The sequence below is a fragment of the Pelophylax lessonae genome (assembly GCF_965119305.1).
Source record: "Pelophylax lessonae genome assembly, chromosome: 11".
In the NCBI taxonomy this organism is placed as follows: Eukaryota; Metazoa; Chordata; class Amphibia; order Anura; family Ranidae; genus Pelophylax; species Pelophylax lessonae.
Genome location: NC_138778.1, coordinates 210,575,770 through 210,596,750, shown reverse-complemented (window position 1 = coordinate 210,596,750; position 20,981 = coordinate 210,575,770). Strand labels below are relative to the sequence as shown.

The window sequence follows — 20,981 nt, the reverse complement described above, 5'->3', positions numbered from 1 at the left end:
ACACCCTGAATAAAAGTGCCAACCAAGGAGTTGGAAGCCACGGGACGTTGAAACAGAACGGCCAGCGCCGACACCTGACCCTTAATCGTAGCCAGCGCCAAACGCTGATCGACACCCGTCTGAAGGAAAGACAGCACACGGGAAACCGAGTACGTGCGGGGTGAAAACCCCCTGGACTCACACCAGGCAAAATAGGCCTTCCAAGTACGGTAATAAACCTTCCCCGAGGAAGACTTCCTCGCGTTGATCAAAGTATGAACGACCTCTGGAGAGAGACCCTTCTCCTTCAGGACCTCGGTCTCAACAGCCAGGCCGTCAAAGCCAGCGACTGTAAAGCAGGATGGTAAATCGGTCCTTGAGACAGTAGATCGTCTCGAAGAGGCAGACGCCAAGGGGCGTCGACCGCCAGATTCACGAGGTCTGCGTACCAGGACCGGCGAGGCCAGTCCGGTGCCACAAGAATCACCGTGCTGCGTTCCGAGTGCAACCTGCGAAGGAACCTGGACAGCAACTGAATCGGTGGAAACGCGTACATCAGCCTGTACTGATGCCACGGGGCCACTAACGCGTCCGACGCGTCTGCCCGAGGGTCGCGCGTCCTTGCCACGAACCTCCTCACCTTGTAGTTGAGGCGAGACGCGAACAGGTCCACATCTGGAAGACCCCACTTCGCGCACAACATCTGGAAGACAGCCGGGTGGAGAGACCATTCCCCCTGATCCAGGGTCTGGCGACTCAGATAGTCCGCCTGCCAGTTCTCCACTCCCGGAATGTGAACCGCCGTTATCGCCGGGACATGAGTCTCGGCCCAAGACAGAATGTCGGCCACTTCTCGAGCCGCTCGGACACTCCTGGTGCCCCCTTGGTGGTTGATGTAGGCCACCGCCGTGGCATTGTCCGTCTGTACCCGAACCGGGCAGCCCTGCAGCCGGTCCGTCCAGCGATGAAGACAGAGCCTTATCGCACGCAATTCCAGAATGTTGATCGGGAGGGAAGACTCCCCCTCCGACCAGGTCCCCTGGGCGGACAGAACGCCCAGAACACCACCCCAGCCCGACAGGCTGGCATCCGTGGTGATTATCGTCCACGAGATCGGACGAAACGACTTGCCCCCGGACACCAACGGGGACTGGAGCCACCACAGAAGGTTTTCCCTGGTGCGATGACTCAACGAGATCTGAAGATCCAGAGATTGAGGTCGCCCGTCCCACCTGGACAGGATCTCCGCTTGGAGACCCCGCGTGTGAAACTGCGCGAAAGGAATCGACTCGAAGGCCGAGACCATCAATCCCAGACATCTCATACCCGTCCGCAGAGACGAGTGTGGAACGTCCCTGAGGGACCTGACTTCCTCCTGAAGAGTCCTGAGTTTGTCTTCCGGCAGGAAGACCTTCGCCTGCACCGAGTCCAGTATCATTCCCAGATAGGGGAGACGAACCGACGGACTCAGTGTCGACTTTGGAACATTTATCGTCCAACCGAACTCCTGCAGAGTTTGCATCGTGACAGACAGGTCCTTCTCCAGACCCTGTCTGGTCGCAGACCGAACCAGAATGTCGTCCAGATACCCCAGGACAGAGATGCCCTGGGCTCTCAATAATGCCAGAACCGGTGCAAGCACCTTGGTGAAGACCCGCGGAGCCGAGGCGAGCCCAAAGGGCAACGCCACAAACTGGTAGTGATCCTCCGCAATGGCAAATCGAAGGTACCTCTGATGACCCTCGAATATGGGGATGTGAAGGTACGCATCCTTCAAATCGATGGAGGCCATGAATTCCCCCGGAACCAGGGCAGCCACCACCGAGCGCAGGGATTCCATGCGGAACTTGCGAACCCGCACAGAGCGGTTCAGAGCTTTCAAGTCCAGAATCGGACGAACCTTGCCCTCCTTCCTGGGCACGGTGAACAGATTGGAATAAAACCCCCGAAATCTGTCCCGATGAGGCACCGGAACCACCACTCCCTGAGCCCTCAGGTCCCGCACCGCCAGGCGCAGATCCCGCAGGCGCTCTGGAGACAGTTGAAGATTTGAGGGAAAAAATCTGCTCTCCGGCCGTGAAGAAAACCGAGCAAGCGTCCCCCCACCCCAAAACTGGGTGAGGGCGCCCCTTCAGGCCGAACTGTTATGGGCCGCAGGTCCGGATTGACCGGACTTCTGTTTCCCAGACCAGGGCTTCTTCTGAGAGCCTTGGCCCTTGAAGGGTTTGCCCTTGTAGTGCGGCCGAAAGGCACGAAAGGACCCCTGAGGGGGCCGAAAATGAGCATGCTTCTTCCCAGAAGCCCCCTTAGCCTTGGGGAAATGGGGCAAGAGAGTGCTCTTACCCCCGGTAATCCCCTTAATCAACACATCCAGGGACTCCCCAAAAAGGCGAGACCCATCATAAGGCAGATTGGCTAAGGTTTTACGTGAAGATTGGTCCACCGACCAACATTTCAACCAAACCAGGCGGCGAGACAACACCGCCACGCTGTGCACACGCGCAGCCAACGGAATCAGGTCCAGGTCCGCATCACACAGATACATGACACCCTGGTGGATCTGATCCACCATATCCAGGGTCGCCGCCGAGGCCGAATCGGCCACTAGGACGCGCCTAAGCATCTGCGTCCAACTTGCGATCGCCTGGGCCGCCATGAGAGAAGCAAACAGAGCCTTAAGCATAGAACCCGTAACAGAATAAGTATGACGGGCAAGAGACTCCAGTCTCCTATCCGTGGCATCACGGAAAACAGGGGATCCCTCTGCAGGGATCGCAGTGGCTTTGTTCAAAACCGCAATAGCATGATCCACTGGCGGAGGCACACACCACCGTTCATCAGTGGCAGGCGAGAAAGGATAACGCAGCTTAAATTTACTTGGTACCGCAAAAGGCTTGCGCAAATCGCGCCATTGGTCCTTAACAGCGCGCTGAAAATCAGCATTGCAGGGAAAAACCTGCGGCGTCCTGCGTTTTCTCTGCGTCCCATAAGCCGCCAAGGCAGCTGGGGGACACACCTCGTCCTGCAAACGTAGCGTCTGCTTAATGGAAGCAATCAACTCATCCATGATTGCAAGCTCTTCAGGCGAGCCAGGGGGAGAATTATCAACCCCCTCAACTTCAGCCTCTACCTCAGACCCCACTAGATCAAGAGAGGAGCGGGACCCCGATAGGGGGTCCCCGCCAGAACAGCCCCATCACCTTCACCCTCAGAATCAGAGGACAGAGCAACTCTGGGCCGTTTAGTAGATTGAGCAGCCACCAGCATTTGCACCTGTGCAGCAAGGCCAGCCACAATAGTGGCTAAAACCCCCCCTGGGGGGGAAACAGCGGTCCCCTGGCTTTCCACCAATACTGTGGGAAACTTGCCCTCCTGAGAATCCATTGCCCCTGTATGCCAGACAACCAAGGGTTAACTGCCCCCTTACAGCAAGCGCGGCAAGCGCAGCCCACCGCACCACACTCAGGCACAATGAGACCCCCACAGGGAATACACAGACTGAATACAGGCAATGGAACACAGGAATAGAAGGATAAAACCTGAGGAGACTCCGCTGCTGCCTCGATCGGTGCTTCCAGGAGAGAGGAAGTGATGCTGCCAGGGCGCTCTATGTAAGCCTATGGAGGCTACAAGAAAATGGCCGCCGTGCATGTAAACCATGCGGCCGGAGCGGGCGCCGGTAAAATGGCGTCGTTTGGCGCCGAAATCGCCGCTCCACAGTGCATAAAATCACACACAATATTATCCCATTATATGGATACATGTTAGATCGCCGCAGCGATCGCTGTATATGCCCCAACATGCCATTAAAAACATGCCCCACAGCACACAGCTCCTCACACTGCCCAGCCTGACATACTCAGTGTCATACAGCTCCCCCCCCCCCCCTTGCAGCCCACAGCATGCAGCCGAGAGATAGGGAGACAAGCAGTGTGATTAAAGGCAGGTTACACAGTCCCAGACTGAGACCCCCCCCCAGACAGACAGGTCCCCACATAGATACACTTACCTCACATGGCGTGGGGAACCCGCACAGGCGAACAAGCCGCTGCACATGAGGCAGGGAGAGTCGCAATTCAAGACGCACACAATGGCGGTTCAGAAACCGCACAGCGTCCGGTGAGGTAGCCACCTCACCAATCATCCCTGCACCGAACAGGGATGGGTCGTTCACTGTGCCAGGAGCGTTACCTGGCTGAACGCTCGATGGCAGACTGGGAAGCCACTGACCCACGACCTGCGATCAGGGGGATCAGCCCGAGACCCAGTCCGCATGATCCTCTTCGTCCGAAGAACTAACTAATGCTGACAAAAATAACAGCTAAGTAAAGGTAGAGAGAAAACTCAAACAAAATATTAAAAAGAAGAAAGAGTCTGGGACAAAAAGTCCCAGCACAGAGAGAGCCAGCCACTCCTGACAAGCTAGACATTAAAACTGAGATATGGTTGCAGGAAGTAGGAGGGTATTGACTGAGGGGACCACCCCTTGAGGGTGGGATATGTTAAAGCTTTATTGTTAACATATTCTGTTGCCTAGCTACTCCTTCGGAGCAAAGTCTAATACCCCCATATGTGACGAATATGAAGAGGCGGCGACTGTCGGAGGACGTAAGAGAAACTTTTTTTTATTTTTTTAGGGGAGCGAGTACCTGGTTTTGGGGACCATGCTGCTGGGAGTGAAGTGCTGAGTGACTTACCCCCCTGATAGAGATCGAGATTATAAATATATATATCTACATAGTTACATAGTTAGTGAGGCTGAAAAAAGACACAAGTCCATCCAGTTCAACCTATGTGTGTGTGTTTGCTTTTAACCGTACATTGTATACCCCTGTATGTTGTGGTCTTTAAGGTGTCCATCCAATAGTTTTTTGAAACTATCAATGCTCCCCGCTGATACGACTGCTTGCGGAAGAGAATTCCACATCCTTACCGCTCTTACAGTGAAGAACCCCTTACGCACTTTAAGGTTAAACCGCCTTTCCTCTAGTTTTAGTGAGTGGCCACGTGTCTTATTGTATTCCCTTACTCTAAATAGTTTGTTCCTTATGCTAGGGTCGCCAGTACAGTATTTGTACATTGATATCATATCCCCCCTCAAGCGTCTCTTCTCCAGAGAGAATAGGTTCAGTGCTTGTAGTCTTTCCTCATAGCTGATGTCCTCCATTCCCCTAATTATTTTTGTTGCCCTTCTCTGGACTTTCTCCAGTTCCAGCACATCCTTCCTGAGGACCGGTGCCCAGAACTGGACAGCATACTCCAGATGTGGCCGGACCAGAGTCTTGTAGAGTGGAAGAATAATCTCTTTATTTCTGGAGTGAATCCCCTTTTTTATACATGCCAGTATTCTGTTGGCTTTGCTTGCAGCGGCTTGGCATTGCATGCCACTTCCAAGCCTGTTGTCTACCAGTACCCCCAGGTCCCTTTCCATCCTAGACTCACCCAGAGGTTCCCCCCCTAGTGAGTAGCTTGCTTTCTGGTTTCTGGCCCCCAAGTGCATTACTTTACATTTTTCTACATTAAATCTCATCTGCCATGTAGTTGCCCACCCCGTTATTTTGTTCAGGTCTGCTTGCAAGATTTCCACATCCTGCATAGAAGATATTGGCATGCCTAGTTTAGTATCATCTGCAAATACTGAGATTGTACTAGATATCCCCTCCTCTAGATCATTTATGAATAAATTAAACAGGATTGGTCCCAGGACAGAACCCTGGGGGACCCCACTTTCCACACCCGCCCAATCCGAGTACTCCCCATTAATCACCACCCTCTGTACTCTCCCCTGGAGCCAGTTCTCTATCCAGGTACTCACCTTATGGTCCATACCTACCTTCCTTAGTTTGTACAGTAAGCGTTTGTGGGGAACGGTGTCAAAGGCCTTTGCAAAGTCCAGATACACCACATCCACAGGCTTACCTTTATCTAAGTGGCAGCTCACTTCATCGTAGAAGGTTAATAGATTGGTTTGGCATGAACGATTTTTCATGAATCCATGCTGATTACTACTTATAATACCGTTTTCATTACTAAAGTCTTGTATGTGGTCCCTTATCATCCCCTCCAAAATTTTGCAGACTACTGATGTTAGGCTGACCGGCCTATAGTTACCCGGGATACATCTCGGCCCCTTTTTAAATATTGGTACCACGTTGGCTTTTTTCCAATCAGCTGGCACCATACCTGTCTGTAAACTATCCTTAAAGATCAAGAATAATGGTCTGGCAATCACCTGACTGAGCTCATTTAGAACCCTTGGGTGCAAGCCATCCGGTCCCGGGGATTTATTTATGTTAAGTTTCTCTAATTTAGCTCTAAGTCTATCCTCTGTTAGCCATGGCGGCACTTCCTGAGGTGTATTATTTAGTTCGGCCTTACAAGCGGGGTTCGTGTAGCCCCCCGATTCCTTTGTGAAGACTGAAGAGAAGAAATTATTTAACACTTCCGCCTTTTCTCTGTCCTCAGTGGCCATTTTTCCTTTATCATCTTTTATGGGGCCAATGTGTTCTGGCCTCGCTTTCTTACTGGTTATATACTTAAAGAATTTCTTGGGGTTCTTTTTACTCTCCTCCGCTATATGTCTCTCGTGTTCCATTTTAGCCGCCCTGATTTCATCTTTACATTTCTTATTACACTCTTTGTAATGCTTAAATGCTGCCAATGACCCCTCAGTCTTGTATTTTTTGAAGGCCTTTTCTTTAGCTCTAATATACATTTTTATGTTGGAGTTTAGCCACCCAGGGTTTAGTTTTGCTCTTTTAAATTTATTTCCCTGTGGAATGCACTGGCCCACCCCCTTGTTAAGTATGCTCTTGAAGCACTCTCATTTTTCCTCCGTGTTCTTTGTTCCCAGGGTTCTATCCCATTTTATATTTTCTAGCAGCGAGCGCAGTTTAGGGAAATTGGCTCTTTTGAAATTCAGTGTCCTTATATTACCCTTGTGTTTCCTATTACTGTAATTAATACTGAAACCAATTGACCTATGGTCACTGTTCCCTAAGTTGTCCCGTATTTCTATATCCGTGAGCAGGTCTGTATTGTTGGTAATCAGTAGGTCAAGTACCGCATTGTTTCTTGTCGGTGCATTCACCATCTGACCCATGAAATTGTCCTGCAAAACATTTAGGAACTGCCGAGCCTTGGCTGAATGCGCGGTTCCTTCTGCCCAGTCTATATCAGGATAATTAAAGTCCCCCATTATAATGACATTTCCCATCCTTGCTGCCAATCCTATCTGTAACATGAGGTCCACCTCACCCTCCTCCCTCTGGTTTGGGGGCCTATAGCATACGCCCAATATTACCTTCCCCACCGTGCCTTTCCTTTGAAGCTCTACCCATAGGGATTCTGCCTCGTCCATAGCTCCATTATTAATATCATCCCTCATATTTACCTGTATACTGTTCTTAATATACAAACATACCCCTCCCCCTTTTTTACCCTCTCTATCTCTGCGATAAAAGGAATACCCCTGAATGGTCGCCATCCAGTCATGAGAGCTGTCAAACCAAGTCTCAGTTATCCCCACAAAATCTAAGTCCTCCTCAAACATCAGCAGCTCCAGCTCTCCCATCTCGTTGGCCAGGCTTCTGGCATTGGTATATAAGCCTCGTAATTTTGATGTTTTTAGGCTGCTCTCTTGATTTTTTCCCCGTACCCACCCTGGGTATAGGGGCTCCGAACACCCTACCGCTAATGCCCCCATTTCTGCCCTCTGAAACTTGCTTTCCACTGGCTAATTCTACATCTGTACCCTCCCCCCCATTCCCTAGTTTAAAAGCCCCTCTAACTTTTTGGCCATCCTCTCACCCAGTACGGCTGCACCCACCCCATTTAGGTGCAATCCGTCCCTACCAAAGAGCCGGTGACCGACTGAGAAGTCGGCCCAGTTCTCCAGGAACCCGAAACCCTCCTTACTACACCAGCTCCTCAGCCACTCGTTAACTTCCCTAATCTCCCGCTGCCTCTCTGGTGTGGCTCGAGGTACCGGTAGTATTTCGGAAAATACTACCTTGGAGGTCCTAGTCCTCAACTTAGCGCCTAAGTCCCTGAAATCGTTTAGGACTCTCCGTCTTCCTCTGCCTATGTCATTGGTACCCACGTGTACCATGACAGCTGGGTCTTCCCCAGCCCCACCCAATAATCTGTTCACCCGATCCGCGATGTGCCGAACCCGAGCGCCCGGCAAACAACAGACTGTTCGGCGCACACGGTCTTTGTCACAGATTACACTATCTGTCCTTCTAATAATCTATATCATATATGTATGAAGTGGAACACTGATGAGGTGTATGCCAAATCATGATCTCATCTCTGTCCTTTAAAATCTATACTCCTTCATGCCAGACAGTACAGCTCTAGCTATATTTGCAGCCTGCTGCAGGTACAAGACATTGAGCTCTCGTACACTAGTGCCATTCACAGAACATAACTTATTCTGTGAATGACCAAAGGGAGAGAAGAAGCAGGTAAACAACACCAGCGCTCTCGTGTGGGATTAGCAGTAGGACAAAACTACAGCGAGTTGAAAGTATAGATTCTGAACAGCAGAGCCGATCCTAACAGGGCATGCATATTATCAGAGGTAACCTTTGTTTAAGATGGAAATGTAAAACCCCTCTGCCTGGAGTATTATTTCAAATTGAAGCTGCAATTTTAGTGGGACTAACCCATTAACCAGTGTTTTCTTTCTCCCCTACATACACAAGCTCAATGCAAAGATCTAAATGTTATTTAACCCCATTTGTTGTTTAAAAGGCAATTGCATACAACTGACCATAAAAACGGAATTTTTGTAAAATCTTACCTGTAAAATTCCGTTCTCTGAGTCCTCCGACAGTCGCCGCCTCTTCATATTCGTCACATATGGGGTATTAGACTTTGCTCCGAAGGAGTAGCTAGGCAACAGAATATGTTAACAATAAAGCTTTAACATATCCCACCCTCAAGGGGTGGTCCCCTCAGTCAATACCCTCCTACTTCCTGCAACCATATCTCAGTTTTAGTGGAATAGCAGTAGAGTATACATTCAAACCCCAAAAGAGGGGCGGGGGCGGCGACTGTCGGAGGACTCAGAGAAAGGAATTTTACAGGTAAGATTTTACAAAAATTCCGTTTTCTCTTACGTCCTCCGACAGTCGCCGCCTCTTCATATTCGTCACATATGGGGAAGTCCCAAAGCAGTGCAAACATGAGGGGTGGGAAACGCATCCGCGCCGAAAGGCAACGCAGTCTCCACATCAAAGAAAGGAACCTTACCAAAGGAAGGAAACCAGCTGGGCAACAGCAAAAATAAGTGCTCAACAGGAGCAACAACCCAGGAAAAGACAAAAAAACCAGGGGATACAAAAAACTATCCCAACAGCCAGGAGTCCCCAACAAGGGACCCTATGGAACAGCCGCACTAAGAACCTTGCGGCCAAAGGAAGCATCCGCCGATGCCTGAACATCTACTCTGTAGAATTTTGTGAAAGTGTGTACGGTCGACCAAGTCGCCGCCTTACACACCTGGGCTACAGAAGCCCCATGACGGCAGGCCCAAGACGTACTCAGTGATCTAGTAGAGTGCGCCTTCACAGGCACAGGGGGAACCTTCCCCTGCAAGGCATAGGCCTGTTCAATGGTCTGCCTGATCCATTTGGCGATGGTAGAGGCCGAAGCCGCCATGCCCTTCCGAGGACCCTCTGGAAGAACAAACAAGGAGTCAGTCTTACGAAAAGACTCAGTCGATTTAAGGTAAACCCTTATCGCCCGAACAACATCCAGAGAGTGCAATCTCACCTCCTTCGGATGTTTAGGCTTCGTGCACAACGAAGGCAAAACAATATCCTCGTTAAGATGGAATTCCGAAACTCGTTTCGGTAGAAAAGAAGGATTAGGTCGCAAGACCACCTTATCCAAATGAACAACCAGGTACGGAGACTTGCAGGACAAAGCCGCCAGTTCCGACACTCTGCGAGCCGAAGCGATCGCCACCAAAAAGGCGACCTTTTTGGACAACATAGACAACGAGATCTCCCTGATCTGTTCAAAAGGAGCACGTTGTAACACAGATAGAACGAGATTCAAGTCCCAAGGGGGCAAAGGATCCCTCCTAGGAGGAACCAGATGCCGCACACCCTGAATAAAAGTGCCAACCAAGGAGTTGGAAGCCACGGGACGTTGAAACAGAACGGCCAGCGCCGACACCTGACCCTTTATCGTAGCCAGCGCCAAACGCTGATCGACACCCGTCTGAAGGAAAGACAGCACACGGGAAACCGAGTACGTGCGGGGTGAAAACCCCCTGGACTCACACCAGGCAAAATAGGCCTTCCAAGTACGGTAATAAACCTTCCCCGAGGAAGACTTCCTCGCGTTGATCAAAGTATGAACGACCTCTGGAGAGAGACCCTTCTCCTTCAGGACCTCGGTCTCAACAGCCAGGCCGTCAAAGCCAGCGACTGTAAAGCAGGATGGTAAATCGGTCCTTGAGACAGTAGATCGTCTCGAAGAGGCAGACGCCAAGGGGCGTCGACTGCCAGATTCACGAGGTCTGCGTACCAGGACCGGCGAGGCCAGTCCGGTGCCACAAGAATCACCGTGCTGCGTTCCGAGTGCAACCTGCGAAGGAACCTGGACAGCAACTGAATCGGTGGAAACGCGTACATCAGCCTGTACTGATGCCACGGGGCCACTAACGCGTCGAACGCGTCTGCCCGAGGGTCGCGCGTCCTTGCCACGAACCTCCTCACCTTGTAGTTGAGGCGAGACGCGAACAGGTCCACATCTGGAAGACCCCACTTCGCGCACAACATCTGGAAGACAGCCGGGTGGAGAGACCATTCCCCCTGATCCAGGGTCTGGCGACTCAGATAGTCCGCCTGCCAGTTCTCCACTCCCGGAATGTGAACCGCCGTTATCGCCGGGACATGAGTCTCGGCCCAAGACAGAATGTCGGCCACTTCTCGAGCCGCTCGGGCACTCCTGGTGCCCCCTTGGTGGTTGATGTAGGCCACCGCCGTGGCATTGTCCGTCTGCACCCGAACCGGGCAGCCCAGCAGCCGGTCCGTCCAGCGATGAAGACAGAGCCTTATCGCACGCAATTCCAGAATGTTGATCGGGAGGGAAGACTCCCCCTCCGACCAGGTCCCCTGGGCGGACAGAACGCCCAGAACACCACCCCAGCCCGACAGGCTGGCATCCGTGGTGATTATCGTCCACGAGATCGGACGAAACGACTTGCCCCCGGACACCAACGGGGACTGGAGCCACCACAGAAGGTTTTCCCTGGTGCGATGACTCAACGAGATCTGAAGATCCAGAGATTGAGGCCGCCCGTCCCACCTGGACAGGATCTCCGCTTGGAGACCCCGCGTGTGAAACTGCGCGAAAGGAATCGCCTCGAAGGCCGAGACCATCAATCCCAGACATCTCATACACGTCCGCAGAGACGAGTGTGGAACGTCCCTGAGGGACCTGACTTCCTCCTGAAGAGTCCTGAGTTTGTCTTCCGGCAGGAAGACCTTCGCCTGCACCGAGTCCAGTATCATTCCCAGATAGGGGAGACGAACCGACGGACTCAGTGTCGACTTTGGAACATTTATCGTCCAACCAAACTCCTGCAGAGTTTGCATTGTGACAGACAGGTCCTTCTCCAGACCCTGTCTGGTCGCAGACCGAACCAGAATGTCGTCCAGATACCCCAGGACAGAAATGCCCTGGGCTCTCAATAATGCCAGAACCGGTGCAAGCACCTTGGTGAAGACCCGCGGAGCCGAGGCGAGCCCAAAGGGCAACGCCACAAACTGGTAGTGATCCTCCGCAATGGCAAATCGAAGGTACCTCTGATGACCCTCGAATATGGGGATGTGAAGGTACGCATCCTTCAAATCGATGGAGGCCATGAATTCCCCCGGAACCAGGGCAGCCACCACCGAGCGCAGGGATTCCATGCGGAACTTGCGAACCCGCACAGAGCGGTTCAGAGCTTTCAAGTCCAGAATCGGACGAACCTTGCCCTCCTTCCTGGGCACGGTGAACAGATTGGAATAAAACCCCCGAAATCTGTCCCGATGAGGCACCGGAACCACCACTCCCTGAGCCCTCAGGTCCCGCACCGCCAGGTGCAGATCCCGCAGGCGCTCTGGAGACAGTTGTAGATTTGAGGGAAAAAATCTGCTCTCCGGCCGAGAGAGAAACTCGATCTTGTAACCAGATCGAACGATTTCCAGAACCCATCTGTCCCGCACACGGGCCAACCAGGGCTGAAGAAAACCGAGCAAGCGTCCCCCCACCCCAAAACTGGGTGAGGGCGCCCCTTCAGGCCGAACTGTTATGGGCCGCAGGTCCGGATTGACCGGACTTCTGTTTCCCAGACCAGGGCTTCTTCTGAGAGCCTTGGCCCTTGAACGGTTTGCCCTTGTAGTGCGGCCGAAAGGCACGAAAGGACCCCTGAGGGGGCCGAAAACTCGCATGCTTCTTCCCAGAAGCCCCCTTAGCCTTGGGGAAATGGGGCAAGAGAGTGCTCTTACCCCCGGTAATCCCCTTAATCAACACATCCAGGGACTCCCCAAAAAGGCGAGACCCATCATAAGGCAGATTGGCTAAGGTTTTACGTGAAGATTGGTCCACCGACCAACATTTCAACCAAACCAGGGGGCGAGACAACACCGCCACGCTGTGCACACGTGCAGCCAACGGAATCAGGTCCAGGTCCGCATCACACAGATACATGACACCCTGGTGGATCTGATCCACCATATCCAGGGTCGCCGCCGAGGCCGAATCGGCCACTAGGACGCGCCTAAGCATCTGCGTCCAACTTGCGATCGCCTGGGCCGCCATGAGAGAAGCAAACAGAGCCTTAAGCATAGAACCCGTAACAGAATAAGTATGACGGGCAAGAGACTCCAGTCTCCTATCCGTGGCATCACGGAAAACAGGGGATCCCTCTGCAGGGATCGCAGTGGCTTTGTTCAAAACCGCAATTGCATGATCCACTGGTGGAGGCACACACCACCGTTCATCAGTGGCAGGCGAGAAAGGATAACGCAGCTTAAATTTACTTGGAACCGCAAAAGGCTTGCGCAGATCGCGCCATTGGTCCTTAACAGCGCGCTGAAAATCAGCATTGCAGGGAAAAACCTGCGGCGTCCTGCGTTTTCTCTGCGTCCCATAAGCCGCCAAGGCAGCTGGGGGACACACCTCGTCCTGCAAACGCAGCGTCTGCTTAATGGAAGCAATCAACTCATCCATGATTGCAAGCTCTTCAGGCGAGCCAGGGGGAGAATTATCAACCCCCTCAACTTCAGCCTCTACCTCAGACCCCACCAGATCAAGAGAGGAGCGGGACCCCGATAGGGGGGTCCCTGCCAGAACAGACCCATCACCTTCACCCTCAGAATCAGAGGACAGAGCAACTCTGGGCCGTTTAGTAGATTGAGCAGCCACTAGCATTTGCACCTGGGCAGCAAGGCCAGCCACAATAGTGGCTAAATCCCCCCCTGGGGGGGGAAACAGCGGTCCCCTGGCTTTCCACCAATACTGTGGGAAACTTGCCCTCCTGAGAATCCATTGCCCCTGTATGCCAGACAACCAAGGGTTAACTGCCCCCTTTCAGCAAGCGCAGCCCACCGCACCACACTCAGGCACAATGAGACCCCCACAGGGAATATACAGACTGAATACAGGCAATGGAACACAGGAATAGAAGGATAAAACCTGAGGAGACTCCGCTGTTGCTGCTGCCTCGATCGGTGCTCCCAGGAAAGAGGAAGTGATGCTGCCAGGGCGCTCTATGTAAGCCTATGGAGGCTACAAGAAAATGGCCGCCGTGCATGTAAACCATGCGGCCGGAGCGGGCGCCGGTAAAATGGCGTCGTTTGGCGCCGAAATCGCCGCTCCACAGTGCATAAAAACACACACAATTTCATCCCATTATATGGATACATGTTAGATCGCCGCAGCGATCGCTGTATATGCCCCAACATGCCATTAAAAACATGCCCCACAGCACACAGCTCCTCACACAGCCCAGCCTGACATACTCAGTGTCATACAGCTCCCCCCCCCCCTTGCAGCCCACAGCATGCAGCCGAGAGATAGGGAGACAAGCAGCGTGATTCAAAGGCAGGTTACACAGTCCCAGACTGAGACCCCCCCCAGACAGACAGGTCCCCACATAGATACACTTACCTCACATGGCGTGGGGAACCCGCACAGGCGAACAAGCCACTGCACATGAGGCAGGGAGAGTCGCAATTCAAGACGCACACAATGGCGGTTAAGAAACCGCACAGCGTCCGGTGAGGTAGCCACCTCACCAATCATCCCTGCACCGAACAGGGATGGGTCGTTCACTATGCCAGGAGCGTTACCTGGCTGAACGCTCGATGGCAGACTGGGAAGCCACTGACCCACGACCTGCGACCAGGGGGATCAGCCCGAGACCCAGTCCGCATGATCCTCTTCGTCCGAAGAACTAACTAATGCTGACAAAAATAACAGCTAAGTAAAGGTAGAGAGAAAACTCAAACAAAATATTAAAAAGAAGAAAGAGTCTGGGACAAAAAGTCCCAGCACAGAGAGAGCCAGCCACTCCTGACAAGCTAGACATTAAAACTGAGATATGGTTGCAGGAAGTAGGAGGGTATTGACTGAGGGGACCACCCCTTGAGGGTGGGATATGTTAAAGCTTTATTGTTAACATATTCTGTTGCCTAGCTACTCCTTCGGAGCAAAGTCTAATACCCCATATGTGACGAATATGAAGAGGCGGCGACTGTCGGAGGACGTAAGAGAAATACTTTTTTCCGATCAGCCAGAAAGCTGATAAACACAAACACTTACAGGTTCCCCCATACACACAAGTAAATGTGTTAGATCACCGATCAGCAATCTTACCCGCAAGTGGGAGGGGGTACCTATCAAAACCAGGTACCCCCCCAACAGTACTAATATGGCAGTAGAAGGGGGGGGGTGCTAACAAGCGGACTCCTACCCTTTTGGGTGGTGCTCCACTTAGGGTCTAAAGCAGGGGTCTCAAACCGGGGGTCCTACAGCTAATGCAAATCTACAATTCCCATGAGGCATTGCAAGGCTGACAATTACAAGTATGAGTGACATAGGCAGAGGCATGATGGGACTTGTAGTTCCTCAACAGCTGGAGGGCCGCCAGTTTAAGACCCCCTGGTCTAAAGGCACAAGGGGTGCTTTAACGATCAAAGTCCATAGACTGTTGGCCAAGCACCAGTCTGCTTCATGATGCCGTGTCTTCAAATGATCAGATTTGTAAAACAAAAATATCATGTAGGTTTCAGCAAAGCAGTCATTGTACAAAATAAACCCAACAAGCAAAAGATAAGTAGTGAGAATTTGGAAAGCAAAACAGTCACAGGAAATCAGCCAGACTCCAGGAAGGTTCGAGGCAGCTGGACTTCCTGTGCTGGAAAAGGGAACAAAAACAAAATGTGCACAAATTCAATGAACCACCATGGGTGTGTTCCACTGCAGATATATATATATATATATATATATATATAGGCAGAGCTGTGTTTTTTAGTCTTCCCATTTAAATCAAGGATTGTGAGCATCCACAAATCCACAGACTAAAGATTAAGTAGAGAATTAAAAGCAATATTTAGCAGAAGAGCTGGAACAAGGTGCACTGCCCCACGAAGAAGACCGCAAGGACACCCTTGGTGCCCTTTTGGTGAATGACAAATGAGGGGAGAAAAAAAAAAAAAAAAAAAAAAAAAAAAAAAAAAAAAAAAAAAAAAAAAAAAAAAAAATCACACAGGTGATCAAATACCACCAAAAGAAAGCTCTAATAGTGGGGAAAAAAAGGACGTAAATTTTGTTTAGGTACAGCGTCGCACAACCGCGCAATTGTCCATTAAATTTACACAGTGCAGAATCGCAAAATAGGGCCTGGTCATTAAGGGGGCAAATCCTTCCGGTCTTAAAGTGGTTACGCATGCGCTGTGTGCATTCTCCTTTGTGCAGGGTTCTAACGGCCCTCAATGGGGTGAACGATCCAATTAAAAGGGTCAGTTTAATCTGAACTCTGTCCTAGACAAAGGCAGCTAAACAAAAGAAGCCATTAGGCAGGACATGGCTGAATGTCTCTGTATATACGTTGTGATAGTAAATGCTTATTTTTATTATTGTGAAAAAGCCTCTCATAAAAGACAAGGGTCTTCTGGGTAAATCACATGAATGCATTATGGTCAACAGGTGAGTGGACGGCCAGCTGTAATGAATTAGCCAATTGCACGACCTTTTCTGAAGCGGAAAATTAATCACACCTGATAAAAATCTCATTGTACAATCTCCTAGAGCCCTCATTCACATAGGCGCGATTTGACAGGTCAAATCGCATGTCAAATTGCAGCCAATAGGTAAAGTCACAATCAGTGCGATGCAGACTTTGTGGCGCCGCACCGATTTCCAAAAGTAGTTCCAGCACTACTTTTGGGGCGATTTCAATAGATATCTGTGCATGAAGCTGCACAGATGTCTCCGATGTTGCCCCTGAAATGGGACTGAAATGCAGGTTTGAAACCATGAGAGTTCACCTTATCTCACACAATTTCTCAACAAAGCTGTGTTCAGTGTGAACGAGGGCTTACTTCTACCGTCAACACCTGACTGGATACAAATTGAATGTATTAAGCAGGGTCCTAACACGACAGTTTTTTTGCCTGTAGCTTCTCTATGTGCTCCCGGAATATTTTATAGGGATGCACCGATCCGATATTCGGAACGGCAAGCGGCCCCGATCCGGACAAAATAGATGGATCGGAGATCGGTACAATTTAGCCGTCCCACGGGCCTATCCGGTTTTTGCTGAGTAACGGCTCAGCCATCCCTTACTAGGTGCAGTAATAGTATGGGATGGGAGCCGCTACTTCCTGTATAGGTCCGGCTCATATCAGAGCCGGACCTATACAGGTGATATCAGATGCACTCCGCCTGTGAATGGAGGAGCCACACACATGAAGCCGCAGCTTTGCTCTGTACTGCAGCCGCTTGCTTTTTGTGTAGCTCTGTATCGGTATCTGCGATTTCACAACGCCAGGTATCGGTTCCAAAAAGGTCAGATCGGTGCATCCCTAATATTAAGTTTTGCAATATAAACATGGGCACAAAATTTTACTGCGATTGTGTCTCACACCAGCCACTGCATTACAACACAAAGGCTAGTGTGTGGTGCGGCCCATGTCCTACGTCCCTTCATTTTACACAGAGAAGTGTGACGCCTGTTTGTCTCTCACAAGCTGTGGTTCAATTCGCCAACTCTACGTCAATGCCAAGTCCTGTAGTGACATAGGGGTTAAAAGGACAAAACCAGGTCACAAAATAGGAGAGACAGACACCCAACACTTCCGGAGGGAGAAAAAAAAAAAAAAGAAAAAAAAAAAAAAAAGAGGCAGGACAGACAACCCACCAAAGAGTTGAGTATACTTTTTATTGCATGGAACTGAGGTTTTCATTTTCAGGACTTGACAGTGTCTTTTAAAGTGACAAGAACTGAGAACGGCATAACTTACCATCATAATGCACAAAGACTTTCTGACCTTTCTTTGGGAATGTCCGCCCTAAGTAAGAGAAGACAACATAATCAGGGATGGAGCAACCTTCAAAACTAAAGCTATCAATACACAGGAGAGAAAAAGTCAGATTACACACTTATTTACAAACATCCAGCATTTTTTTCCTTTTTACATTAAAGTGATATTTTGCACAGAGCTGCCCCAATCCTCTTCTCGGGTCCCTCGACGGCACTCCCGACTCTACCCTCCTGCCAATGCCCCCATAGCAAACAGCTTGTTGTGGGGGCACCCGAGCAGACTCGCTCTTGAGAGGCTGCTCTGTGTGCCCATTCAGCAACGGAGCCAAAGCTCAGCCCCACCCCATCTCTCTTCTCACTGGCTGTGATTGACAGCAGCGGGAGACAATGGCTCGCAGAGCTGTCTTAACCAATGAGGAGGGAGAGTCCCCGGAGAGCCCAGACTTTCATGCACACTGCTGGATTGCGATGGGGCTCAGGTAAGGCCCCTTTCACACGGGCTTTAGGATTAGGTCCGCCTGTCAGATTTTCAGGTGGAAATGATGGATGCTCCATGCACCTCTATGGAGCAGTGGAAGTAAGCAGTGACAGCTCCACTGACACCCGCTGCTATCCGATCCTGTCCATGAAATCCAGACGGATGTTAACTCTATTTTCCATCTGTCGGATCGGATTAACGACTTAAGGACCGGGCCTATTTCTGACACTTGTTTACAAGCTAAAATCATTTTTTTCTTGCTAGAAAACTACTTAGAACCCCCAAACATATATCATTTTTTTAGCAGAGACCCTAGAGAATAAAATGGAGATCGTTGTAATATTTTTTAATTACACTATTTGCGCAGCGGTCTTCCAAAACGCAATTGTTTTGGAAAAAAATCAATTTAAATTTTTTTAAATTAAAAAATAAGAAAAACAGTAAAGTTAGCACAATTTTTTTCTATAATGTGAAAGATAATGTTATGCCGAGTAAATACCCAACATGTCATGCTTCAAAATTGCGCACGCTCGTGGAATGGCGACAAACATTGGTACTTAAAAATCCCCAAAGGCAACACTTTAAAAAAAAAAAATTCTACAGGTTACCAGTTCAGTTACAGAGGAGGTCTAGGGCTCAAATTATTGCGGCGATACCTCACGTGTGGTTTGAAGATGAACACCGATTACATATGAGGGCGGGACTTGCGTATGCGTTCGCTTCTCCGCATGAGCCAACGGGGACAGGGCGCTTTCATTTTTATTTTATTTTCCTGTTTATTTTATCTATTTTTACACAGTTTTTTTTTTTTTTTTTTTTTTTTTTTATTTAATCGTTTTTATGTAAACATCCCTTGTAATAGAAATAAGCATGATAGGACCTCTTTATTGTGAGATCTGGGGTCAAAAAGACCCCAAACCTCACATCTACACAAAAAAAAAAAAAAAAAATGTATTTTTTTCATGATGAAAAAGAATTGGCTCTTTAAATCGGTTGCTAGGAGACTACGTTTGACGTCGCTACGATCCTCCAAGACCATAGAGTCGAGTGGAGACTTCCTGTCTGTGAGGAGCGTGGACGGGATCATTTTCCCCGCTGCCGGCAGGTCCAGTACGCGGGGAAAACGACCGGAAAGCGGCGAGAAGGCACCTCCTCTGCACAGTAAGGGTGATCCTGTGGAGAATCTGCCGCTGGGACCACCCTTATGTGAAAGGGGACCGCCCGCTGTTTCAAAAAAATACCGAGGTTAAGGCAGGTATCTGCTGCCATAACCCCAGTATTTAGCGTCAAAGTACCGACGTAAATAGACGGCGGGCGGTCCGGAAGTGGTTAAAAAACAAACAGTTTTCATCTGATCTCCCATAGAGGAGAGCGGGGTTCTGACAGGTCCGTCTCAGCACACAGAGCGGAGACAGACCACCTGTCATCTGCCTGCTAGGTGGATCGATCCCTAGCTAAGCAAAACAAAGTCCGCCAGGCGGAAAGCCTGCATTAAAAGACCAAAAGTATTGGGAGGGGGTTGCAGGGGGAGCTGCACACAGGTTTTTTTTTTTAACCTTCATGCATAAAAAGTTAAAAAAACCTTTTGCCTTCATAACCACTTTAAGATTTTAGATATCAATTAGACAAAAAAGGAAAAAACTCTAAGGGCCCTTTCACACGGGTGATCCGATCAGATCCGCCTGTCAGTTTTTTAGGCGGATCTGATCGGATCCTCCATGCAGCTCTATGGGGCAGCGGATGTCAGCGGAGACACCTCCTCTGACACCCGCTGCCATCCACATCTGATCCTGTCCGTGAAATCTGGACGGATGGAAACCCTATTTTTCCATCCGCTCAGTGATCGGATAAGAGCGGACAGGCGGTCCGCTCTCATCCGATCCCCCATAGATGGCAGCGGGGGCTGTGACACCTCCCTCTCCGCTCTGCAAGCGGAGACGGAGCTGTCATCCGCCGGCTCAGCGGGGATTGCGGATCGATCCCCGCTGAGCAACACGGATCCGCCTACGGAGGTGGACCGTGAGAAAGAGGCCTAAAGAGGTTTGACAACAGTGACTAATACAGTCTATAATCCTGATGAAAGAAACAGTCATAAAGCGATCAGTCCCAGAGGGCCCAAGAGGCACACCGATGGTACTTTTTTTTTTTTTTTTTATTTATGAGAAGAGCACTCTAGATACAATCTGCAGCGGCTTGAACAGGTGAGCGGTCTACACTTTGGCTCCATTCATGAGCCGATCGTTTTCAGGCTTTTTTTTGGGCATTTTTCAGGCTTTTTTTGCAGGTGTTTGGAGGCAGGCATTGACATCTAACAAAAACACTTGTAATCGGCCAAAAAATAAACTCATGTACTTTTTTGAGCTTCAGGAGTTATTTGCTTCAGGCGACAAAATGCTGATATGTGAACAGGGGCCATTGAAATGAATAGGATTTTGCTTGTTGGGCGTTTTGAGACTTCAGATGTGAGCGTTTTACGAGCTGAAAAACGCTCAGGTGTGAACAGGGCCTTAATATTTGGGCCCCTCCACACCAAGGCACTGACAGAACATTCCCGTTACCACAAAACCATAAAGTGCAATGTGCCTTGTCAATTATTTATAAATGGCAACCCAACACAGCTACAGAACACACCTGCACTATAGCACCCTGAGTGAAAAATAAAGAGTTTTTTTTTTAATCAAATTTATTTTAATAAAATAGATTTTTACTTGGGGAAAAAAAGTATCTAAATATCAGTTTTTTTTAAAATTTAGGATACATTAATAATTTAGTTTATTCAGCATTTTCGGTAAACTCATTCAATGAATCCATGCTGAGATAACATGCACTGCATTGATGCATTCACACAATTTCACACAAACTACGAGCAAGAATAAGTCCTTACATTTAAAGAGCACCTGTCATTTCAGATTCATCATTGCAGCGCAAGTTAGCGGCCGCCACGTCCCTCACCTTGTTGTGTCACTGATGCAT

At 49.9% G+C, this 20,981-nt stretch overlaps 1 protein-coding gene across 1 annotated transcript in view; it reads right to left on the bottom strand.

Moving 5' to 3' along the window:
* The window catches only part of FKBP1A (FKBP prolyl isomerase 1A), a 41,760-nt gene that overhangs the window by 8,179 nt on the left and 12,600 nt on the right, over positions 1–20,981 (bottom strand). The window contains exon 2 of the mRNA XM_082272645.1: positions 17,511–17,558. Within this exon, the coding sequence (XP_082128771.1) occupies positions 17,511–17,558 (48 nt within the window). The remainder of the gene's footprint in view (positions 1–17,510; positions 17,559–20,981) is intronic.